At 44.2% G+C, this 21452-nt stretch overlaps 1 protein-coding gene across 1 annotated transcript in view; it reads left to right on the forward strand.

Moving 5' to 3' along the window:
- Positions 1–3494: 3494 nt before the first annotated feature.
- lrp1bb (low density lipoprotein receptor-related protein 1Bb) overlaps positions 3495–21452 on the forward strand; it is a 230197-nt gene continuing 212239 nt past the window's right edge. Inside the window, exon 1 of the mRNA XM_062402272.1 lies at positions 3495–3585. Within this exon, the coding sequence (XP_062258256.1) occupies positions 3495–3585 (91 nt within the window). The remainder of the gene's footprint in view (positions 3586–21452) is intronic.

The following is a 21452-nucleotide window of genomic DNA, read 5'->3' on the forward strand; positions in this document are numbered from 1 at the left end:
TGCACACAGATCCAGTTTGACCCTGAGGTAACACGGGGGCATGCGCCGTGCAACCGCTCTGTCCTCTCAACAGGGGGGGGGGGGGGGGGCAGGACCCATCCGTTCCTGCACGTCAGGACCTGCACCGCAAGTGAGTGACACGCGATGCATGAGCGGCCTATTAGGCGGCCCTAGCCTCTGCCATTCAGCGACTGCCCCTGTCTCCTGATTCCCTCTGACTCATCTGCACTGAAGCAAGGTCTGTGCCGGACTGCGGTGAGCGTTACTTTTATTGACAGGTTCTTGGCTTCTTTGTGCACAGCAACACTCAGATTTACCCCGAAGGGTGTTGAATCGAAGCTGAGGCGATTGTGTAGAGGGGGAGGACTTTTTTCTTTTTCTAATTAAGGGTTAAGGTGAAAAGATAAGGACACCCGGCATTGACAGCTCTCACAGCTCCAGCCATCAAGGATGTACATTAAGTAGAGCTCTGCACAGCGGTCAGGAAAAAGTTGGGAGCATTTCAATCACAATCCTGCCTCTATGATTGCCGTGGAAAAGTGCTGTCTGCTCGCTCTATTCAGAGGAAAGAAAGCCTCACGAAATTATTCTTCTTTTTTTTTTGAGAGAAAGAAAACTGTGCAAACCTGGCACGGAGAAATAGCAGATAGTCTGTGAAGAAAATATCCTTGAAGACTTGGACTTTCTCATTTCTCTGCGACAAGTCAATAATAAAACATGACACACTGTTCTGGATGACAGTTGCCACCTCATCCAGGAAACGTTTTTTTTTCCCCGTCACCTTAAACAATGTTTCGCTTAATGAATTCACGTCAGGGTGACAGGACACGGCTCCTCGAATGTGCGTGTCGCTAACAGCTCGGTTCCTCAGCGGATCATAAACGTGTCGCGGTATCACGTGTGTTTTAGAAAGCCACATTTAAAACAGGATACGTGGATAAGCTGAGAGGGATCTAGCTGTTTAATTTCTGTCTGCCATGAGCTTCAGAGACGGGTGTTAACAGAGGCCGTGCTCACTGACTTCATTAGCGCCAGACGTCACCTATTAGCACCGGATCTTTTATTTGCAGTCGCTCCATTCTCATCGCTAAAAGCATTGCACAACAAGTGGTGAATGAAAGGAGATGGCGAACCATCCTTAAGGTTGAGGGAGTGCTTATCGAGGGTTCTAGCTTGGATCCTGGCGAGGCGGTCGGCTGCGGGAGAAGTCTTTACAAAACTGCTCGTTGCCATTTACTTGGCTTTTACCTCTGAGATCCCTCACCGGTCCAGAAGAGAGAGCAGCAAGGATTTTTCTTTTTCCTCTTCTTGTCTTCGCTGTAGTCGAGTGTAAACACTGAGGCCTCATTTCTCTCGGATATGAAAAGTACCTTGTAGGATTTGTATATATTTAATGTTTTCTTAGGCCAAAGATGATTCGGGGCAACTGCTGATTCCAAGGTCGTGAACCCTCACCGCACGGACATAGCACATTTGCATTTGTTTGCAGTCAATCTCTGAGTCTACTGGGAGTATCTGCACATTACCACAGTATATGAGTACAAGCCAATAAGCTTCTACCGTCGAACTCCTCCAGTAAAAAACAATGCACCTCATGCATTTGGCTTCAGTCACTACTGTTCAGATCATTTTGAATGATCTCGCTTTCTTCTCCTACGGCTCCTGTGCAGTGCGATGCCGTCCTGCTTCTCTGAAGTTCTCCCACTGTCTCGCTCAGAGGCAACATCCACTGAAAATAACAGAAAACAAAATGCAGGAGACTCCTCTAACGTCGGCCAGTTCCCCGGCAGACATGAGGAACAGTCCACAGAACAGAGCAAAGCCTTTCACCCACGAACAACAGTGATATCGAGACAATCCAAGAGATTTCCAGTGCAGGGAAATGTCCAAAAAAAGGCAATGAAACCAGTTTCACAGGTGAGTTCTGGACTGGGAATGGCAGACATGAGTGTTAAGGCTGGTGTAATTAACAGTGTGGGGACCACAATCAGCCTTGATGAAATGAGATAAGAGACGTACTGCAAGGAACCCACATAGTTCAATAACTCATTTCGTTATAACTACCGTCTTTCTGTCCCAATTCAAAAGCTATGTTGGGAAAAGAGTGATTCTTTACTGGTAAAATACCCGCACTATGGGTACATTTACCTTTGAGTTCTCCTGTAATGTGTCATGATGATGTATTGTGCGTCATTGTAGTTTTTGATACTCTGGTGAACCATTTGAACTAGAAATGAATTTGTATTTCATGACTCAACATGCAGGAGCGTTGTGTAGAAGCATTGTGCACATACACTTTGAACTTGTGTTCTCAATAAACAGTTCATGCAAGATTCAGTAGCACGTCAGCCGGGATCGACGGCACTTCATTCTTCTCCCATTAAAACCAGCCGATTCCTGAGAAGAGAGGAAGAACCAGACTGCAGCGCCCACCAAAGGACCGTTTATCTCAGTGGCCAACATCTGTTAAGCAAACATCTGCTAAGTCCTACAGGGGGGGGGTCAAGTTCATTTCTCTTGCTCTGGCGGAAAACATCCACACACACACACGTGTCTTGAAAGCCAGCAACTTATTGACCCAAATGGATGTCATCAAAAAAACTACAAATAATAGCTGACTTCATGTGTGTCACTTCACACATACCAGGAACCGTGTCACTCTCTGTATTTCTGAATTAGATTAGTGTCATGTAGTCTGGTTTCCCTGCAGAATAGGATCTATGCTAAACCAGTCTGTGGTGTCATCTCTGCGGTCCAGTCCCAGTGAGTGACGCTCTGACGTGTCCTTGAGAGTGAAGTGTCTGCAGCTTCTAATGTCTCAGATTCTCAGATTCACGGTCTGATCAGTGGCTCGATTCTCCCGCTGCTGCCTCCATCCCGCAGGATGTGTGTGGTTTTTTGTCTATTTCGATTCATTGAATGTGCTGGAGACAATAGTCAGACCTGAGATTACTCATTCTCCATCATCAGACTTTCTTTCTTTCTTTCTTTCTTTGAGGACCCTCCTCTGAAACTCCCCCCCACCCCCCACCCCCCCACAGGACCTCAGCCCGCAGCCTGACACCCACTCCTCTGACTGTACAGCTAACCTTTCAGAAGAGCTGCGCCACCTCGGCGGCATTTAATCATTGAGGGAAGACAGGGAACGTACTCATTCTTTCTCCTCCATCCACACTCCCACCCCGCCTTCCCTCTGCGCCTCTGCCACACTCGCTCCATCCCTCTCTCCGCCGCTGCTGTCTCCGGTGCGACTGCTCGCTGTGTGCGGAGCGGCGGTGCGTGTGCATGTGTCGGGGGAGCCGGGGGAGCGCTGCACGGCTCTGCGCACTGGTTCCACTGGACATCACCCGATTCACGGCGCACGGCAACCCCGGTGCTAGTGCTGCTGGCGGCGGCGGCGGTAGTGGTGGAGGGGCAGACCGGACCCGGACCAGGAGCGAGGAGCGAGGACCGGGAGAAGCACCGTGGCTGCTCGCAGCCCGCTCTCCGAAATCATGTCCGAATTTTTCCTGCTCGCCTTCCTAGCCCTGTTCTCGGGATTATTTCCGTGCGCCGAGCCCTCGACGCTGTCGGACGAGGAGAAAGGTAAGGAGGAACCGGGGCCGTTCGGGAATGCGCAGTCCGGGGGAAACTTGGCACGATGGGCCGTCCTCCCGGCGCGGCGGCGTGGTACCAGGGGCGCAGAATGTTGTGCGGCTGCTGGACGCAAACCTCCTGTTCCCATCTGGGGAGGTTCACGGATGCTAAAGAGTTGATCCTGATTTAATTCCGTGGGACGCTTGCATCTTTTTTTGTGTGTGGTTGTTGCCATCATCATTCAGGGGCTGTTAGAAATGTTGGATTATTTGCGTCCTGGCTGATAAATCACAAACAACGATGCCCCCCCTCTCTCCTGCCCTCCCTTCCCTATATAATAAGTCTGTGAACTTGCTCTGTGCATTCATCAGAGATCCTGCTGGGTGTTTTCAGGGACCAGTCTCGAGGCTTGTTGGGAACCAGGAGAGAGAGATTCAGGGAGATTCAGCAGCCGCGTAAATAGCGGCGACATCCCGCGGTGCAGCAGGTGAAAACCTCCCTGTGCCAAAGTGGCTTCTGTGGCTCAGTGCATCACCGCCGTGGATCGCTCATTGTTACAACGACGCGATTGATGGAGAGAGAGTGTGCGTGTGTGTGTGTCTCTGTGTGTGCGCGTGTGTGTGGACGTCGGGGAACTCATTGTTGAGCCGCCTATTGATTGTTGCATGTCTGAATTTCTTATCTCGATCATAATTACGGAACCTTCGCCGCTGCCTGTCTTTATGGAACATGCATGTGGAGATCATGAAGGTTAATCAATCCTTTTACATTCATAGAGCTCATTTCATTTCCTAGATGGCAACATTGTTGAAAGTATCACAGTTCTATAACCAGATGGAATCCCTTAATATAATGTTTAGGACAAAACTGTGGGGATACTTGCTTACAATAAAATATGAATTCTTGCTCAATATAGTTTCCCTCATGCTTGGAATTAAACATCCCATATTTTTAATTCGCTCCACTTGCATACACACACATGCAGAATTACATGTGTCGGTCCCACAAGCAGTAGGATGTAGAAGAAATACATACTCCTGTGGAATATGTATCCAAGTATTGCATGCCTAGATGTCACCCCCCCTCCCCACTTTTTAATTCCCCTCAGCATACAGAGCAGTGACTGCTCGGCTTGTTGTGACATCATCCCAAATGTCACCAAATAACTCCCCCTCCGCCGCCACCCCTCCACCTCCCCTCACAACACAGTGTCCTGGAGTGTGCCCTGGCAATCACACTGCAGGCACGAAGAGCACTCTTTACCTCTCTGTGTGCATGAAATGAAAAGATGAATTTGTGTTTTGAACTACCCCGAGTCCACTCTCTGAGAGCTGGTGTGTGTGTGTGTGTGTGTGTGTGTGTGTCTGGGGGGGTACTTTAGGAGTTTGTGTTTGTCAGCATTGCTGGACTGAGCTTTATTAGTGTAGCTTGACTCAAAGTGAGGAATTGTGTCCTGTCAGATTGTCTCCTCTGGGCTACTTGAGCAACATTAAAACTGTTCATGTCTTGAAGAGTTAGGATGACACACACGCACGAACACACCCACACACACATGCAAACACACACACGCACACACACGCACATGCACACGCACACACACACAGATCTTAAAGTAGATGTATCTCAGCTCATTTCGATTCTGTCCTGCCCCCTCTGCTACGAACTGATAATAAATGAAAGCTCTCATGGCTCGCTCTAATTGGACAGTAATGATAATAGCATTTCTTATTTCTTCCAACACCAAAGCTGGTTGTTAGCGTAATTAGTTTGAAATTAATTTGCTTTGTGGTAGCGGGCGTTATACCGTTGAATGCCAAGTAGTGAGGCTGTGGTTTGCTCTGCACGACTCTGAAGCCTTTCCAGAGCTCCATTCATAGAAGGGGATTGTCTGTTTTTGAAATGTCTCCGCTGTTTTCCTTATCGCTCGTGTCCATCCCACATTGAGCGAGCTTGACCTGGCCGAGGCCGGCGTGCACGGCAGCGCACTCTGCTGATGTGACAGAATTGACAGGCGGCGAGAGGTTTCAGCCCGTCGCCGCCTGGGCTGCCTGTTTATTTTTGAAAATGAAAATACCCTTGGTCTCAGGAAGCGACATCAGTGCCAGATAAGCATCATCCAGTAGGAACAGCTCAAGGTTGTTTGAAACGTACACCTCATTTAAAAGACGATGGTATAGTGGGGGACACAGATAGGTCCGTGCACTAATGCATCGGAGGCTGCCCTCGGGAGCTAATTGAATAAGATAGTGAGATAATGTGGGTGAAGTGTATTTAAGTGGTTCTGTACAAGTGTGTTAGAGTCCAGCACAGGGAACCTGCACAAAGTCATTCAGTGTCTCTGTGCTATATCTGCCATACGTCTATAGGTTTGCTTTATTGTAATGGCTGCCTTTACATTTACAAAAAAGTCATTAGCAGTATACAACGATTTCTAATGAGTTTTCTTTACTTCAAAAAAGTACATTTCAAGGTTAAATGACAATGTAACCAAACTACGAATGTTTAGGAGATTCATCAATATTAGAACAAATTTTCAATTCAACACAGATTTTAAAAATGTTGCACTTTCATCAGTGATTTAAGTTGATGTTGAAGTGATTTTTTTTATTTTTATTTCATTGTTTTATAACTATTTAGCTCAGTAGAATAACAAAGCACAGTGAGGACGTTGACCTTTCACATACAGAACATTTGAAGAGACACGGGTCACCACGAGTACAACTCAACCTGGAAAAAGAGTTGTTAAAGTGCTAAAGGCCAAAAATAACTCGTATCTACTTAGACTTTGACTTTTTGATTTATGCAATTATTTAAAAACAAATCCAGTGGCATTGTGGGAAATGTAGGATCCAGTGTTCTTGGAACATAAAGGGACTAAATCCAGGGTATTTCAGTCCACGATGCATTGATATGTCCTGTGGGTCAGTTATTTAAAAACAGATTTATTCCTATTTTTAATACGTACCAGTCCTCCCACATCCATGAAGACTAGCAGTAGAACTAATAGTAATGATTTATATTTCTTAGTCCCTAACTTGTTAAACTAGTCCTGATTCCGTTGAGTCACGATGTTATCAAAGCCAGACAGTTGTGACACAGCAACGGGCTTCATGCTAAAATTGAGGGATTTGGGCATTAATAATCTGAGACGTCTCCACAGTGACTATCTATAACTCTCCTTCCCTCAAGCTGCAGAGTTAAGTAAATGTTCATCCCACTTAATGTCATCATTGTGTCCTTACTCATTTAATAGATAGCTTGGAAGCAGGAAATTGGTCACTTAATAGCAGCTGGACATGATACATTGCAACCAAATGGAGTTTATGTAAATCACTCGTCTTTCATTACACTTAACCCAAACATTCATACTCCTGTTTTTCCAGCCGGTTCATTCTGAGACACTCAGCACCGAGGTTGTTGTTCTATGAAGATCAGGATGTTGTTTTTACAGGAGAATCATGGGTAGTGACTAATGGTTGACCTTCAAAGGTTGGACGGAATTCTGTTTTCATAGCTGTTTTACGTCTTTTTCTGGAAGGTATCAACAGAGAACGAGCTCGGCAGCGGCACGGCTCTCCTTTGTAGCTCAATTTTCTGCCCGCGTCCTTTTTTTCCCGACCGGCCGGCGAATGTGCCCACATCAGCAAAAAGGTGATCCTCGGGACGGAAGGTGGCCCAGCTGCTCTGTCTTTAACCTGCTGATTGAAGAAACCACGTGGAGATTCGAGTCAGAGCTGGTTTGGCGGGAGTAGACGAGGTGAACGCGGGGTGGGGGGGGAGACAGGATGAAGGGAGGGAGGGTGGTCTGAGTGGAAGTTGATGCAGTCAGCGCTGGAATTAGAACTCAGCGGTGGGAAACCTGTGGAGCGGGGCCCTGCCTGCTGTTTTTATTGGCATCAGGGTCACATGAACTGTACTTCAGGTGCTTTCTTCTTTATTGAGTGTTGCTTCCCAAGTGTGTTTTGGCTTAAAACCAGACGTGTCATCAGAACAGCGACTCAGCTCTTCACATGCGGTGAAGGTCAGCTTCAGTTTATACATATATGATTATAAACTAAATAAATGCAGTTCTACCAAACCTCAGTGTTTACTTTAACTACTTTAGACATCATACAAGTCATCACAAGTTTTATGGGAAGCATATGTGCGTGGACAGCACTTTTGCAGAATGGTCTTCTATAAGCCCTGAAAGGACATTAAAGCAGCTGACACGTTCATCCGGTGATGTCAGCTAAATGTTGCCGCCATTGTGCTCTTAGATCTATATCAGGGCAGAGGTGAAGAATGGCCTGGAGCTACCGGAGTGCAGCTGTGAAACCGGCCCCCGCCCGTCTCGCTTCAGTTCGGTTGCAGCTCAACCCTCCTGTACAACAAAGTTATTGCATGAAGCCGCTGGATTTTGATAGTGTCACCTCTAATATCACCCCCTCGCGGTCTTAATGGGCCTGAATTGAATCAGTGATGGATTTTCTCAGGTTGCGAAAGCCATTGGCTGCAAATTGACTCGCAGCATTGATTACCGATGGGAGGAGGAGCAACGTTTGTGACCCACATGATCTATTTGTGTTGATGTTCCGGGCAGACTTAATTATGTGAGTGTCACGGGGTTTCATATTAAATTTTTTCCAAACTAATACATAATTTAAAAAGTGAATAATGAATCAGTAATTATTTTTACTTAGATTCACTCCTGCTGCTGGACTTGAACCCAGTGGCTGGGCTGAGCCGTGCACTGGAATGACTGCTGGATTAACAAAATATGTAGGTACATTATTAATGGAGTAAAGAGTGTTTTATGGCCAAATATGCTAATGAAAATTGGTCTTTTAAGGGCAACTGTATTAGTAGAGTATGAGGTCTTAATGGGTGATGGATGAGATTGAGAGCAATTTGAAAACACAAAATATAGAGCCCCTTTTCTAATAGTCAAAAAAGCCACTAACACCCGCTATCATCTGAATTTTGTCCCCAATGGGGATGGATACAATCTGCATTCCAGTTTCTTCATCCTCATTATTTTGGCAGTGGAGCTGCTGTCACTGTATCTTTACCTGCATGATGGTAGTACGTGCATAGAATTTCCAGCCTTGGAGCTTAACTACCCATGAACATTTCACAGTTTCTTTTTAAATCAGTGTTTTTGCTTCATATCGTGCAAACTGCAACGCTGGCAAGGCAGTGGGTTAGAGAGCTTCTCAGTTTTCTGCACTTCTGTGATGTCGAACATGCCTCACCAGGGACAAAGAAAGAAAATTTAAAGGATGTATACTCGCTAATTTTAATGTGATAGAGATATTTGTTTAATGTAAAGTGCCGTGCGAACAAGAAAAACCTCTAGTCAAGCGAAACCTTCAGCTGAAACAGACCTGTGTCTTGATGGTAACACTTCCAGTTAGCATGCAGCTAGGTGTGAAAAGCACGGCCTGAGCTGAGCGAACATCTCTGTGGAAGTGTCTCGAAGGAGCCAACGAGTCTCTGTCTCAGGCTAAAAGTCTGTCTGTCAGTTTGAAAGGGGGGAACAGTGAGGCTGATGGAGGCGGCACCCTGAGGAGATGTCCCGTGCATCGTGCAGACGCTCTGTGCGGCGGCGGTGGATCCGTGGTTTGAAGATGACAGTGATTGCTCTTAGCTACGAGGCTTGAACCTGCAGCCCTCTCTTTCTTTCTTTAGCTTTTGACCGGTTGGTTGAGGAGTGCTCGTGGTGTACACCTCAATCTTTCACCTAAATACCAAAATAGCTTTTTCCCGTCAGTGGTTGAGTTGCAACGGCTGTTGAAGAGGATTGTTCAGATTTTGAAGATTTTCTTAACGGTTTAACAATTCAACCTTTCACTTGACTGGCCTGGTCTGTTCTGTCTGTGGTGTCTGGTTTGTATCAGTGCCGAAAGGACGGCACTACTTTGATTGATTAGCTGAATGCTTGGCAGGCTGCAGGCTGACCTAAATCAGTTTCGTGTAGGTGCTACTCCATTGCTCTATATATAAGTCTCAGAATGACATATGACACGGACAAGTGGTCAAAGCTAAAATGATAAAGTACATTTAAATAGAGTTAAGGTGGCTGTCTGTTCCAGTACGCGTGTTAGGTGTTTCAGAGGTGGCCATCTTTTCGGGGGGGGGTCAGTCCACCCTGCACAAACAGATTTCTCATTGTTGTTTGAAAAAGGTGTTGTATTTCTCCCCGCACTCGTCTCCAAGTATCAAATTGACAATCCCCTGGTCAATGTTTGAGCTTGAATGAGCTAAGCATCTTGCCGACTGATACTTAAAGACTCGATTCATCACTTTTCGCGAGCAGAGAGCTTTACCTGCTTGTGTCCATACCAGGCGCAGCAGAATTTAATTTAGGAGAATAGAGTGGAGATGGATGCTCTGCTCGTGCAGCAGCCCCTACTTTGTGATTGAATATGACCAGCTCGATGAAATTCCACAGGAGTAAAAAAGAAGAGGCACGGTTTTCACAAGGGCGATTCCCTGAGTGGAGGGGCACATCTGAAATGATTGGCTGACCAAATACAGTGCGGACAAAAGGCAGTTCCTCAGGCGAACTGGATATTGCCAGCGGACCGTGACCAATCAGCGGGTCAGGAGTGCTGGTGTCAAGCCCCGAGTGGCAACGGTGGTGGCCAGAGGACCAGAGTGAGGGCTGCTGAAGCCTGGCCGGGGACTCTCTCTCCCAGCTGCCACCTGGCACGGACCGAGGGCTCAGCGCCCCGTCATGCAGACTTGGCTCGGAAAACCAGAACAGGGGAGGGATTCATCCGTCCCCCAACGAGCTTCATTCAGCAAGACAAACCCGCGGCCAGTTGGTGATGGTGTGCCGTGTCCTTCTTAAGAGAGAAATTGGTGCACGGGGTAATTAGGGAACATTGAGCCGTCAACGTGTTTCGTTTTAACGTATAACTCTGCAATCATCCGTAATATCCTTTTTATGGATTTAAGGATGAAATGCTTATGCATTAACAGCTAACCACAGAACTATACGCCTCTTGCCTTTCAGTCATCCTCACAGCCCATTGCCTTTTAAAGAGCGGAAATATATTTCGGCCATTGAACAGAAGATAAATACACAGAATGAAACGATCTTTGGAAAAGATGCAGGGCATTGTATTGTGTAAGATGTTTAACAAGAGGCACACAAGGCGTCCTTGGTTTACTCCGTGGCAAACTAAACCTTCTGTCGCACATGCAGATCATGAAGGATGCTATGTACACACGCCCAACACGCACAAATTAGGCCTCTGTAAAAAATTGTGCACGTGCCCTGTTTGTGTTGTGGCTGCCTTCCCTGGCTCCGCTCACTGTGGTCCAGAGGTTAGAACGGGAAATTATTGGCATCATTTCTATTCCTGTGTGTGCAGAGCAATGAGTGGCTAACATCTACTGTGCAGCCAATTCATTGTCAACCGCTATGAATTGCAGGGGCGCGCTAAGAACATCTGACAGTCCGATTCGCTCAATATCAATTTGGGGGAGTCAGTCAATGTGCACTCTATGTCCAAGCCTGACAGTGCACTAAAAGAGGTTTTAGGGCCTAAAATATTTGTGAGATTGCCACTGAGGATGAATAATTTAATGCACTTTGATGGCAAAGTGCACGAAACAGAAAGTCAGAGAGAGAGCTGCGCCGCTGCCCCTGTACCTCCTCCACCTGCAGCAGGAACACAATTCACTCTCGGCAGCTGTGATGCTGCCGGGCCCAGGAGGATTGAGTTCAGTCTTGTGCTCGCACCATCACTGAGTAACTTTGTGTTAAAATTAGATTGCCAAATACATCACCACCAGCTGTCATCAATCTGATCCTGAATGTCTCCCTAACATGCTTCCGAGCTGCTATTGATCTCCGTTCCCCCCCCCGCCGCCCGCCCGCCCCTCTCACACACTGTTGGATCGGGAGTCCTATTAACTGTGTTCCCATCAATCACAGTTCACCCATGTTTGTTTGTAGAAGTCTTTGATACGATTAAAGCGTCACGCTCATGCTATGTGGTTTTTCTCCCCCCCCGTTCCCTTTTCTGGTTTCGGCTGATTTGAAATGTGTGAAGTTTCTCCCTCTTCGCTGCGGTGATGTGCTTCACTGCTCTGGAGCAGAGACCAGAGATTAAGCACTTGGGCCTCAAACATGTTGACTGTTGCAGGTATCTCTCAGTGCTCTCCGCATGATAACGGCCACTTGTTCCTGAGACAGCCCCTTGCCAAGAACAGAACCAAAGAGAAACAAGGGCCCCACTATATGGTCTTACTGAGATTTAATAAGCTTCTCCTGGAGAGAGCATCCCTGTGATTGCCTCTTTGGCCTTGTACATGTCAACAACTGAAGTTTAGTGCTGACTTTTGTTCTCTCTTTTTTGAAGATTTGTGATTTTTCTCTAAAAATGTCTCATCTGATGTTTTCTTTCTGCGGGCCTTTACATGAATACCTTTATTAAGCTGTGATATAACTGATTCATTTCCATTAAGTTCTGAAGGTAGAAGTCGCCCAGAGAGCCAAACAAAGCCCGCAATTAGTCTGGGGAAGATTTCCAGTAATTATTTTACATTTTAAAACTGATTCAATTTTCTGTGAAATTACCATTTCCTGCCAACAAGAGGCAACACAGGACAGGTAGTCTGCAGGGGCTGGTAATACGTATACTGAGCAGAGGAAACGATGAACATTGAAAAGTGAAATCAGGACAAACCTTTTTGTAATATGAAAATGGGAGGACATTGATACCAATCTCAAAACCGCAGTAGAGATGATAGGTACACTGTCCAGAGTTTTCTTTGAAATACAATTACATTTTAATTGGATCAGTTAGTCCAGACGTCTATGCAACTATGCAATATGAAGTATTTCATGATGTGAGTAGTTTCTTCATTGTTTCATTGTTCATAAAACGATCTATATATTTCTGTTGTGTGTTGATTCATCATTCAATTTGATATATTTTTTTCATCAGCATATATATCACAAAGAAACTCACAGAGACACTAGTTACAGCCTTTCCGCAATGCTCACACACAAGCACATACACGCGCACATATTCACACAGTGATGATTACGCAGTTTAGGGTCATCCCATCAGCACAGGTGCACATATATGGACTTTGCAGGAAACCCAAACCACTTGAGAGTATGGGAAAGCATTCAGACTTCACACAATAACAGCCAGAGCTTCTCTCTCGTCTGCGGAGACGACAGTGCTAACCACTCGGAGCCGCTCACATTTATACTCCCAAATCTCTGTCATATATTTATAGAGAAAATTGACCCGAGTAAAGTGGATTTCAAATGAAAAAACTGAACTGAATAGATGGACAATGAATCTGTCTGTGGAGAAATGTGTGTGGAAAGTCTGTGTAGGTGTGTGTTCTTGCGAGAATGCATGCATGCCTGCTGACAAATGTAGAAGGGGGGGTTTGAGATAAGGTAAGCAGTCAATAGGTGCAAATTGAACTGGGCTCGGCAGGAGGTAGCCATTTGTTTAGAGAATTAACAAGTGAAGCAGCAGGATGGTGTTCGCCTAGCGCTGATATATCAGCTCACAGTCACTGTCATCATCAGACGACAGCTGGATATGAAAACCTGGGGTCAGGACGAGATGTAATGAACCCCTGCTGTGTGAGAGCCAAGGAGGTAGATCAGCTGCAACCATCTCTCAGTGGCTGGACTGGGATTTGAGTAAACCAGGGGCCGTAAAGGGGCCACAACTTACATATAGGGGCTGATTATATGACCAACATCCATGCTCAGATTCCTGATTCAGTAAGGTGCACATTTAAGTCATCCCTTGTTTGCTGTTTGCTCTATGGCTCTGTTTCGAAGCCACACATCATTGGCTATATTTGAAATGAAATGGTGATGGTGTTTTTAGAACAGGGAGACGGAGCAGGGGCTTGCTCCATCCGATCCACAGATCTACCTGGTTTTACAGTATTTACACTAACACAGTAGATGGCGGTAATGCACCTTGACCTTGGTCTCCACCCCCTAAATACTGAATAAAGAAGAAGTGATGGTGAGAATCGTTGTACAATTACTTTAATTGAATGCTCTATATTTGAATTGATCCTGGGTTGATCTGCTGGGGGCAGTTTCTGATAGTCGGCACTGTTTTGCTACAACTAGTTAAGGTGGAGAAGAGAAGGAGAGAAGAGGGAGGAGGTGATTAGGGCTTGACTCGTGTTGACTCAGCTGTATTGGGACCTCACTAAAAGTACTCAGCAAAAGCGTAGGACTGATTGATGTCTCCGCACCCACCCACATCCTGTGTACTGGGAGCACTGGTGAGATGATGACGATGTGAAATATCGTCTTGCGGGGATTCTGCTCAACTTGGCGAGTCTCTGTATCTATCGGCTAAACCGCGAGTTTAGTGTTGTTCGTTGTTTAAGCACATTGTGTACTTCAGAAAACGTACAACAAAAAAACAACGGAACAAATTGTCACTTTTATTGTATTAGTACGTGACATGTTTATTATAGAAAACGATTACTGACAGGACGGGGGCATTTCAGGGGCCAATCAGGTTTCAGCCCGTGCCCCCTCTTTCCCCTCTCACAGCTGGATCCGCCTCTGGCTGAGTTGATCATTTCAAACAAATGCAATCACTTCATGACAGCAGCAATTATATCGAGTGTGGCTGCTTTCAGGCGTATTTAGCTCGAGAGGGGAGATGACATTTTGTGTGTAGCATTGCCAAACACAATTTAAATAAACATACAGACACTACGTAAATTAAAAGTTTGCCTCAGTTCATGTGATCCAATAAGTGCGGGCGGGTGTGTGTCTGGCTGGGCCACTCGTGTGTAGACGACTGTGTTGTCTGACGTTGTTGTCTCATCATTCACAGAGCAGGGTTATTATTTGAATATGCACTCTCTCGTCGAGCTTCTCCTGTCATCTCTCTCTCTCTTCTCTTTTCATCCCTGCCCAAGGAATTAGCAGCTTTTAGTGGAGGCATAATTCTAGTGAAGTTGGGTGGGGCCAAATGAACAGGAAGGCAGCACAGACGTGCACTATTAAAGGTATTTTATGGAAATAAGAAAGCGATGAAAAGTGCAGTGTAACGCTGTAAAGACATGAAGCCTTTATGATCTGCTCCTCCGTGCCGAGGTGACGTTTATGTTGATGTGCAATAAGCATGGGCACGCGTTCAAAACAACAGATTGCAGGAAGGCTGTTTGGTGACATAGGTGTTGTTCCGTGATTCCTTGGCTGTGAAGTAACACTTTGAACCCCCCCCCCCCCCCCCGCCCCCATTGATGTACAAACAGCCTTCACCGGAAAAAAAAAAAAAAACGTTCTGTTTGAAGAAGAAACAGGTTTGATGTTTGATTATTTTGTTGTCAACTCTGATTGTTGGAGCTCTTGAAGGAATCATCAAGCTGCAGAGACACCACATCTGCTGTGATCATTAGAGAGTCACTTTATCATTAATCAGGACGTGAGCAAGAGAAAGTAGATTGTGCTTACCTGGAATGCAAAGTGATAAGCATCGTAATTAGACACAAACTTGAGAGAACTGTCTGGCATTGTAGCTCTGAAAGAATTTTTTTTTAACTGTCATATTAATTATGATGTATTGACAGTGTAATGGACTTTATCATGACCCTACACGAAAGAGAATCTAGGCCAAGGCTCAACAGTCACTGTATGCAGTTGTCCAGGAAGTACTCAAACGTTTTAATTAAAAAGTGAAAAGTACCCTGAATTAATTCTGCATGGTAAAGTTCTTTGTAACATCCCAATCATGTACTTATGAAACAACGTTTAAATTCCCCATGGATTTCATTTGGATCAGTTCCCTAAACATGTCTGAACTTTCTCCTTAAGATCTATAAATTATATTTTCAGAAATCAAGGAAAATATTGAAAAAAATTCCTATCTCACAAAAGGAAGTCCTCGGTCTGCACCAACAGTTTATCAGTTATATCTCAACCCAAACCACATCTTTCCAGTTTCCTGGTGATCCATCCAATTCTGCTAACAAACTAACAAACAAATGCTGAAGTAAACATAACCTCTTTGGCAGAGGTAAGAAAACAGAAAATAAGAAACAACACAACAACACAACATAAAGAGTTTGAACAAACCTTTATGTGTTACAAACATTGATTTAGAGTCACTTTATTCCAGTCAGAGCTACAGAAAATGTACTGAGCCGACGCACAGTTTGTTCAAGGCCAATGCATGTTCCTAAAACACACAACAAAAGAACACACAAAGTTAATTCCACTCCAAGTGGAACGGCACAGTCTTTGTTCAGTTTGAAGTAGATTAGTAGATAGTCGACATTATGAAAACATTTAAACAGAAATTTACTGAACGACATAAATAAAGTGTACACCATGTAGCCTGAAAACACACACTAGCTGTGCGATGTGATGATCTAGTGATTTTTTGCTTCATTAATGATAAATGGCTTAGTCCGTTATATGTTGGGAAATAATGAAACATTCCCGTGACAATTTCCTGTAGCCCAGGCTATTTTAATCAAAGATAATGTTTTGTCCCAAACACAAAGATATTGACATTTGTGATTAACGACTATTCTAAATTTAAATTCTTATCAGCGTTGCAGGTTATTAGCGGATAAATCACAAACACTTCAGAATCAAATAGGAAAAATCCAAAGTAGTGTTTGATGATGATGTTGAGATACCGTACTGACAGAGGGGATTATTGTTGCCATAAAGGTGATTTATGTCGTGGTTCGGTGCTATGTTAACAAAACATTTAATTTAATTGATGGCGCGGTGATTGTTCTGAAAGCGGTTTCCCTCCTGTTACTAACCTCTGAGATTGTAAAAACAGCGTGCCTAAACGTTGTGAGACATTGTAATGACAGTAATTGGCTATGTGACTCTTCCCCTAATCTCTGATGCGGCGACAGAAATCACCTGACAAGTGGCTTCAACAACAGAGCGACCTCTCCTGAGAGGCGGCTCAGCAAAGCAGCCGATTAGCTGTGTTGACAAGTGTCTTCTTGTCTGGTGTGTCAAGGCGTCTTTTTTTTTTATTCTGTGAAAATTCTTAAAAGCAACTGCAATACATTAAAAAAAAATATCTAAAAATAAACAAGAATAAATAAATAAAAAAAGCGCTGTCATCATCATTTGTAGCAAGCAGGACATGACAGCTCTCATTTTTAGATACATCCCTCTCGACCTTCGTCTTGTTCAAGTAACCGACATCTGCGTGTCTGACTCAAATTTACCTCGGCGCTCTGATTCATCGTTCGTAACAGTCGGTTAAGACGAGACATGGCTGCGCCCTCGTCGGCTTTGATGTGCGCTCCGGAAAAATGACGTCTGCGGAGACATTCGGAGGCGGCCTGTGTTTTTTCTTCTGAGTGCACCGAGCTCCCTGACACAGCAATCAGGGGCCAGGCTGCAGCAGCTGTCTACCTGAGACACTCCTCACACAGGACATGTCGCTTATCTCCCTGGCTACAGTATCCCTGAGGAGGTCCAAGGGGGATGTGTATGCCAGGAATGGAACTTGTCAGACGTAAGTTAGAAGTGCACATTGGTTAAATAGGCATCTAAGAATAGCACCGCAGAGCTGTGGTGATGGCTGATTGGATAAAAGGAATCGATACTGGCGGCGGTATCTGTCTAATAACTCTGTTTGTGGCTCACATCTCAAGAAGCGTTCATCTTACCATGCGTTTTGTTAAATGTTAAATAGGTATATAATTGGGATAAACAGACGACCAGTGCTCTGTAGCAGCGGCAACTGGGACTCATTGACATAAGTGATGTCAACCATGAGAAGTGGCTCTGCATACTGAGTTGAATAAACAGGTGAACAGCAGTAGTGGCATTCAGGATTCTATACGAAGTTTATAGAAATGCGTGAGGGGCGCATCTACCTCGTCCTAATAGACAGTGAAATTGTCTCTGTCGAAAAATGTCACAAACATAAATATTTGCTATAGTTCCTGTACCTGTTTCAAAGTAAAAGCACTGTAGTGTTTCTTTCTGACTGAATTCATTCATTTATTTAACAAGGTTTTTTTTTTTATTAGAGGAAAGCTTCATATTCATAGTGCCCTGGCATTTAGTTATTTACATAGACCTAGTTTATTGTAGGAAGAACAGTGGTCCTATCAGGAACGTCACGTAGCAGCTCCGCAGCAGGCATGCAGCAAACGTGTTTCCTGTGTGAACAACAGACGCTCGCGATATGCAGCCGATCAGTGAGGCCCAGTGTGGCCCAAGTGTAATCCGGTTCTCGAGAACCCCTTCATCTCATCGCCTTCACACTGGGCATGTGTATTGTTAAGGGCCCAAGGAAGTGCAGTGTCGAATACGGTGCAATACGGAATAGCGATATTTTCAATATTGATTCCTGTTGAATAGAAAAGCAACACAATAACAACCCCGGATTGTCCAGTTCGAGGTTCTGAGAACTCGTTAGGCTTCACTGAGCTCTGAATAAAGAGGGCAACAGCTCTTAGTGCAGCAGCGGTGGTGCAGCTTCAGGCTTCCAGAGACCGATTCCAGCAGCATTTCTTTACTGGCTCAATTACTGAAGGTCACTTTTACAGTTGCAGAGAGAAAACTGCAACTAGCATCACCACAGGCAAAGCAAACAGCTTGTCCCAAACCAGGCAGGTTAAGCACGTCCATTGCACTAGTTTCCTAGAATTTGGGGATTTACTGCTTGAAATTCAGATTTGCAGTCACTGTTCTCGTTAATATTTTATGTAGGTGTACAAATACTACGTGGTTACAGCCTCTTGTTACCGTACACATAAACTAATGATCCCGATCAGTTCCACATCGTCTGGAACAGATATAAAGAAATCTGTGTCTCGGATTTAATGTTTTATACAGGCTATAAGCTGAGAGTATATGTTGAAAGTAGGAGAACAAATGTGGGATGTGTGGATCCCCGGTGACCGAAAGTGGAACGGTGGTAATATAACACTACCCTTCTGCAGATCTTAATGCCTTGATAAGCCGCTGCTTTTATTGTTAAAGATATGAGGCTGAGGGGAATAGGACTGATGTTGCTTTCTTATTGCTTGATAAAAAAAAGAAGCATATTGCACAGGGTCAGCTTGAGAATGACAGGAGCTTATGAGTGTGTCACCTGATAGTCAAGCTTTGTCGCTCTCGCTGTGACATGAACTGAGCCCGGCTATAGAGCTGTTTGAGAATGCAGTGAGCTGCATGTGCACCAGCCAGTGGAGCCGCTAGTCTTCTCCAATAAATTGCAACTGAGACCTAAATTTGGATGTTCATTCAAAGCAGTTAAGTCCCGGAAGAGGATTTGCATCTGCCCATGTATTTTGATTTGCCCAATTCCACTGGTGTGTGTCTGCCAGTGCCGAAGGTCTCATCCACTTCACGCTTTGCTTTTTAATTTCTGTCTTATTTTGGTGCACATGATGTAAATCTTTAAATAGTTTGATATGTTTTAATTGATGACTTGCTCGCTAGTAGAATTGCTATTCGTATTCACATTTTCATTTTGATTCCGTCTCAGATTAAAAGGCTGCCAAGCGAGTCACACAGCTATCACTTTAAGGAGTGTTAGCCGGCCCGTTTTCCTTTAGAGGCATGCTGGGACCTTTCTGCACCTCAAAATCTTTCATTTCCATAGCCGCCTTAGTGCGAGCGCCTGCTGCAGGCGGTGTTTCCCTGTGGAACACAAGCTCTTCATTATTAAAGGCCCCTTGTCGACCATCCTCCACACTTCTGACCTAATGACTTTCTGAAGAGTGGAGCCGCAGTTTAAGGCTCATCCCTGTTTTGCTCTTTCTCTGTATTCCTCTGGAACCGGAGCCTAAGCATTCCATCCTCGTTGTTGTTGTTTTCCCCACAAATCACTAGGATACGAACATGAGATTGGCCTGTAGATTAAATATTGATATGTTCGATCTGACACATGCTGGGCATCTTGTTATTAATTATTTTTTTCATAATTAAAAAATCAACATGATACAGTTTTCGGTGTTTATGTAACTCCATATTTCAGGATATAGTGAGCGCTATCAATAAACCAATTAATAATCTAATGAGAAGCAATTTCATGTTAAACTACAAGCAGTAGACTCTTCTGATGTCATGTGCTGTGTTGTGTTTGTACCATTCACGAGAAGGTTGACAACAAATTGCACATCAAACGCTGTTTCATATCTGGCTTCCCAGCCACCAGACCATTTACAGTTGCTTTGCACAATAAAGGACAGTTAATTGTTGCTCGCCTGGATGCAGCTCTCCACCGCTGTTCGTCCCAGAACAAATACTGTATCCTCCAATAATCAATCCCCAAATGAAATGAGTTTAATTTACATCATAATGACTCACACTGTGTTAATGAGACATGCCTGCAGTACATTTTTTACTGTTAATTCTGCGCTAATTTACACAGAGGACCCAAGGAGAGAGATGGAGAAATGGACACCATATATAATTCATTACACATATTTATTTAAATTAAAAAGTCTAATTTGTCTCTTGTTTTCAGAACTACAGTGTTAATACCCGAGCCGAGTCTGTTGGGACCATGACAGGGTTCTCACAAAAATATTTGAAGTTTGGGTTGGGTTCAGTCACGTTGCCCGGGGTATCTACTTAATGTTTTATGCTGCTCATGCTTGTAATCAGGGAAAACATTTGGCTCAGTTAGGTTCGGACAAAAAAACAGAATGCCTGTCGCTTCAGGTTGGGCTCAGCTCATTTTATCTGGGGCTCCGTCGGGTTTGGACAGAAAATTGCTGCCTGAGCCACACACTCATCACAAGAGTCATGTCTTGCTTATACACAGGAACAAGCAGCATGTGTGTAGTTCTACATGAAACACAACACAACAATACAACAGATTTAGATTTGACCCACTTTGCAATATAACAAAAAACAAGATCAGACAGAGTCAAAATCAAAAACAGCTCTGGTTTTACCTTCAAACTGTGTAGTACATTTTAAACCACTGCGTGTTACTGAGAATAAACAAATATTTCAGGCTTAAAAATACCTGTCTTCTGATTGTGCCCGAGGGTTGGTATTAATGAAAAGAGATAAAAAAGACATGCAGCATCGAGACTGCCTGTGCACAAAGGAAACCAAACATTCTGTAATTAAGTAAATAACGTTTTATTTTTATGTGGCAGTTGTTACCACCCACTGATGTAAAACCCCTTAAATTAAAGTGGAGGAAGAAACAAATTTACAGTATTTCCTTTGCAAATATTTTATTATTATTATTATCATTGTATTATTTTGCATATGTTTGCTTTTCAATTCTCAAAAGGGTCATTCCAAGCCCACTCACTCAGAATAGAAACCTTTCCGTAGTTCATGTCATGAATTTTCTCAAAAGAAAATCATGGAAAGGTTTTGCCCTTTTGAACTCAATTTTATAATTTGTGTGATTCTCTGTCTTTCTAAATCTCGTGCATTGCTTGTATTTCACTCGATTGTGTTTAAATGAATAACCAAAAATTGCCAAGGCTAATTTTTTGTAACATGTCATAGGGTTAGGAATTAGTTGATCACAATTTGTAACCTAGCAGTAAATCTTGAAAGGGCAATTCGTCAAATATATTTAAACATGCATATATATAACTGTTCTATGTTGACTGAGGTTTTATGGAAAAGGTTTTTGGTCTTCTTGCTAAATGGATTTAACGTTCTTCCTAGTTTTCTCATTGCTTAGTCATAGTAGTGGTAGCAGTATTTACTCAGTTCCTGTTATGATTGTCTTGCTCTGTGCATGGATGGAGGTGGTGGGGGGGTGCTGTTCTTTATCGTTTTTTATTGATTGTATTCTATGAAGCCCTTTGTGTAACATCGAGTGATTGAGCATACCCTAAAAGTACACACAGTGGAAAAGAGTGGAATCCTAATTTAACTCCTCATTAAACAGCTTGATGAGATG

This window comes from Platichthys flesus, chromosome 13, assembly GCF_949316205.1.
Source record: "Platichthys flesus chromosome 13, fPlaFle2.1, whole genome shotgun sequence".
NCBI lineage: Eukaryota > Metazoa > Chordata > Actinopteri > Pleuronectiformes > Pleuronectidae > Platichthys > Platichthys flesus.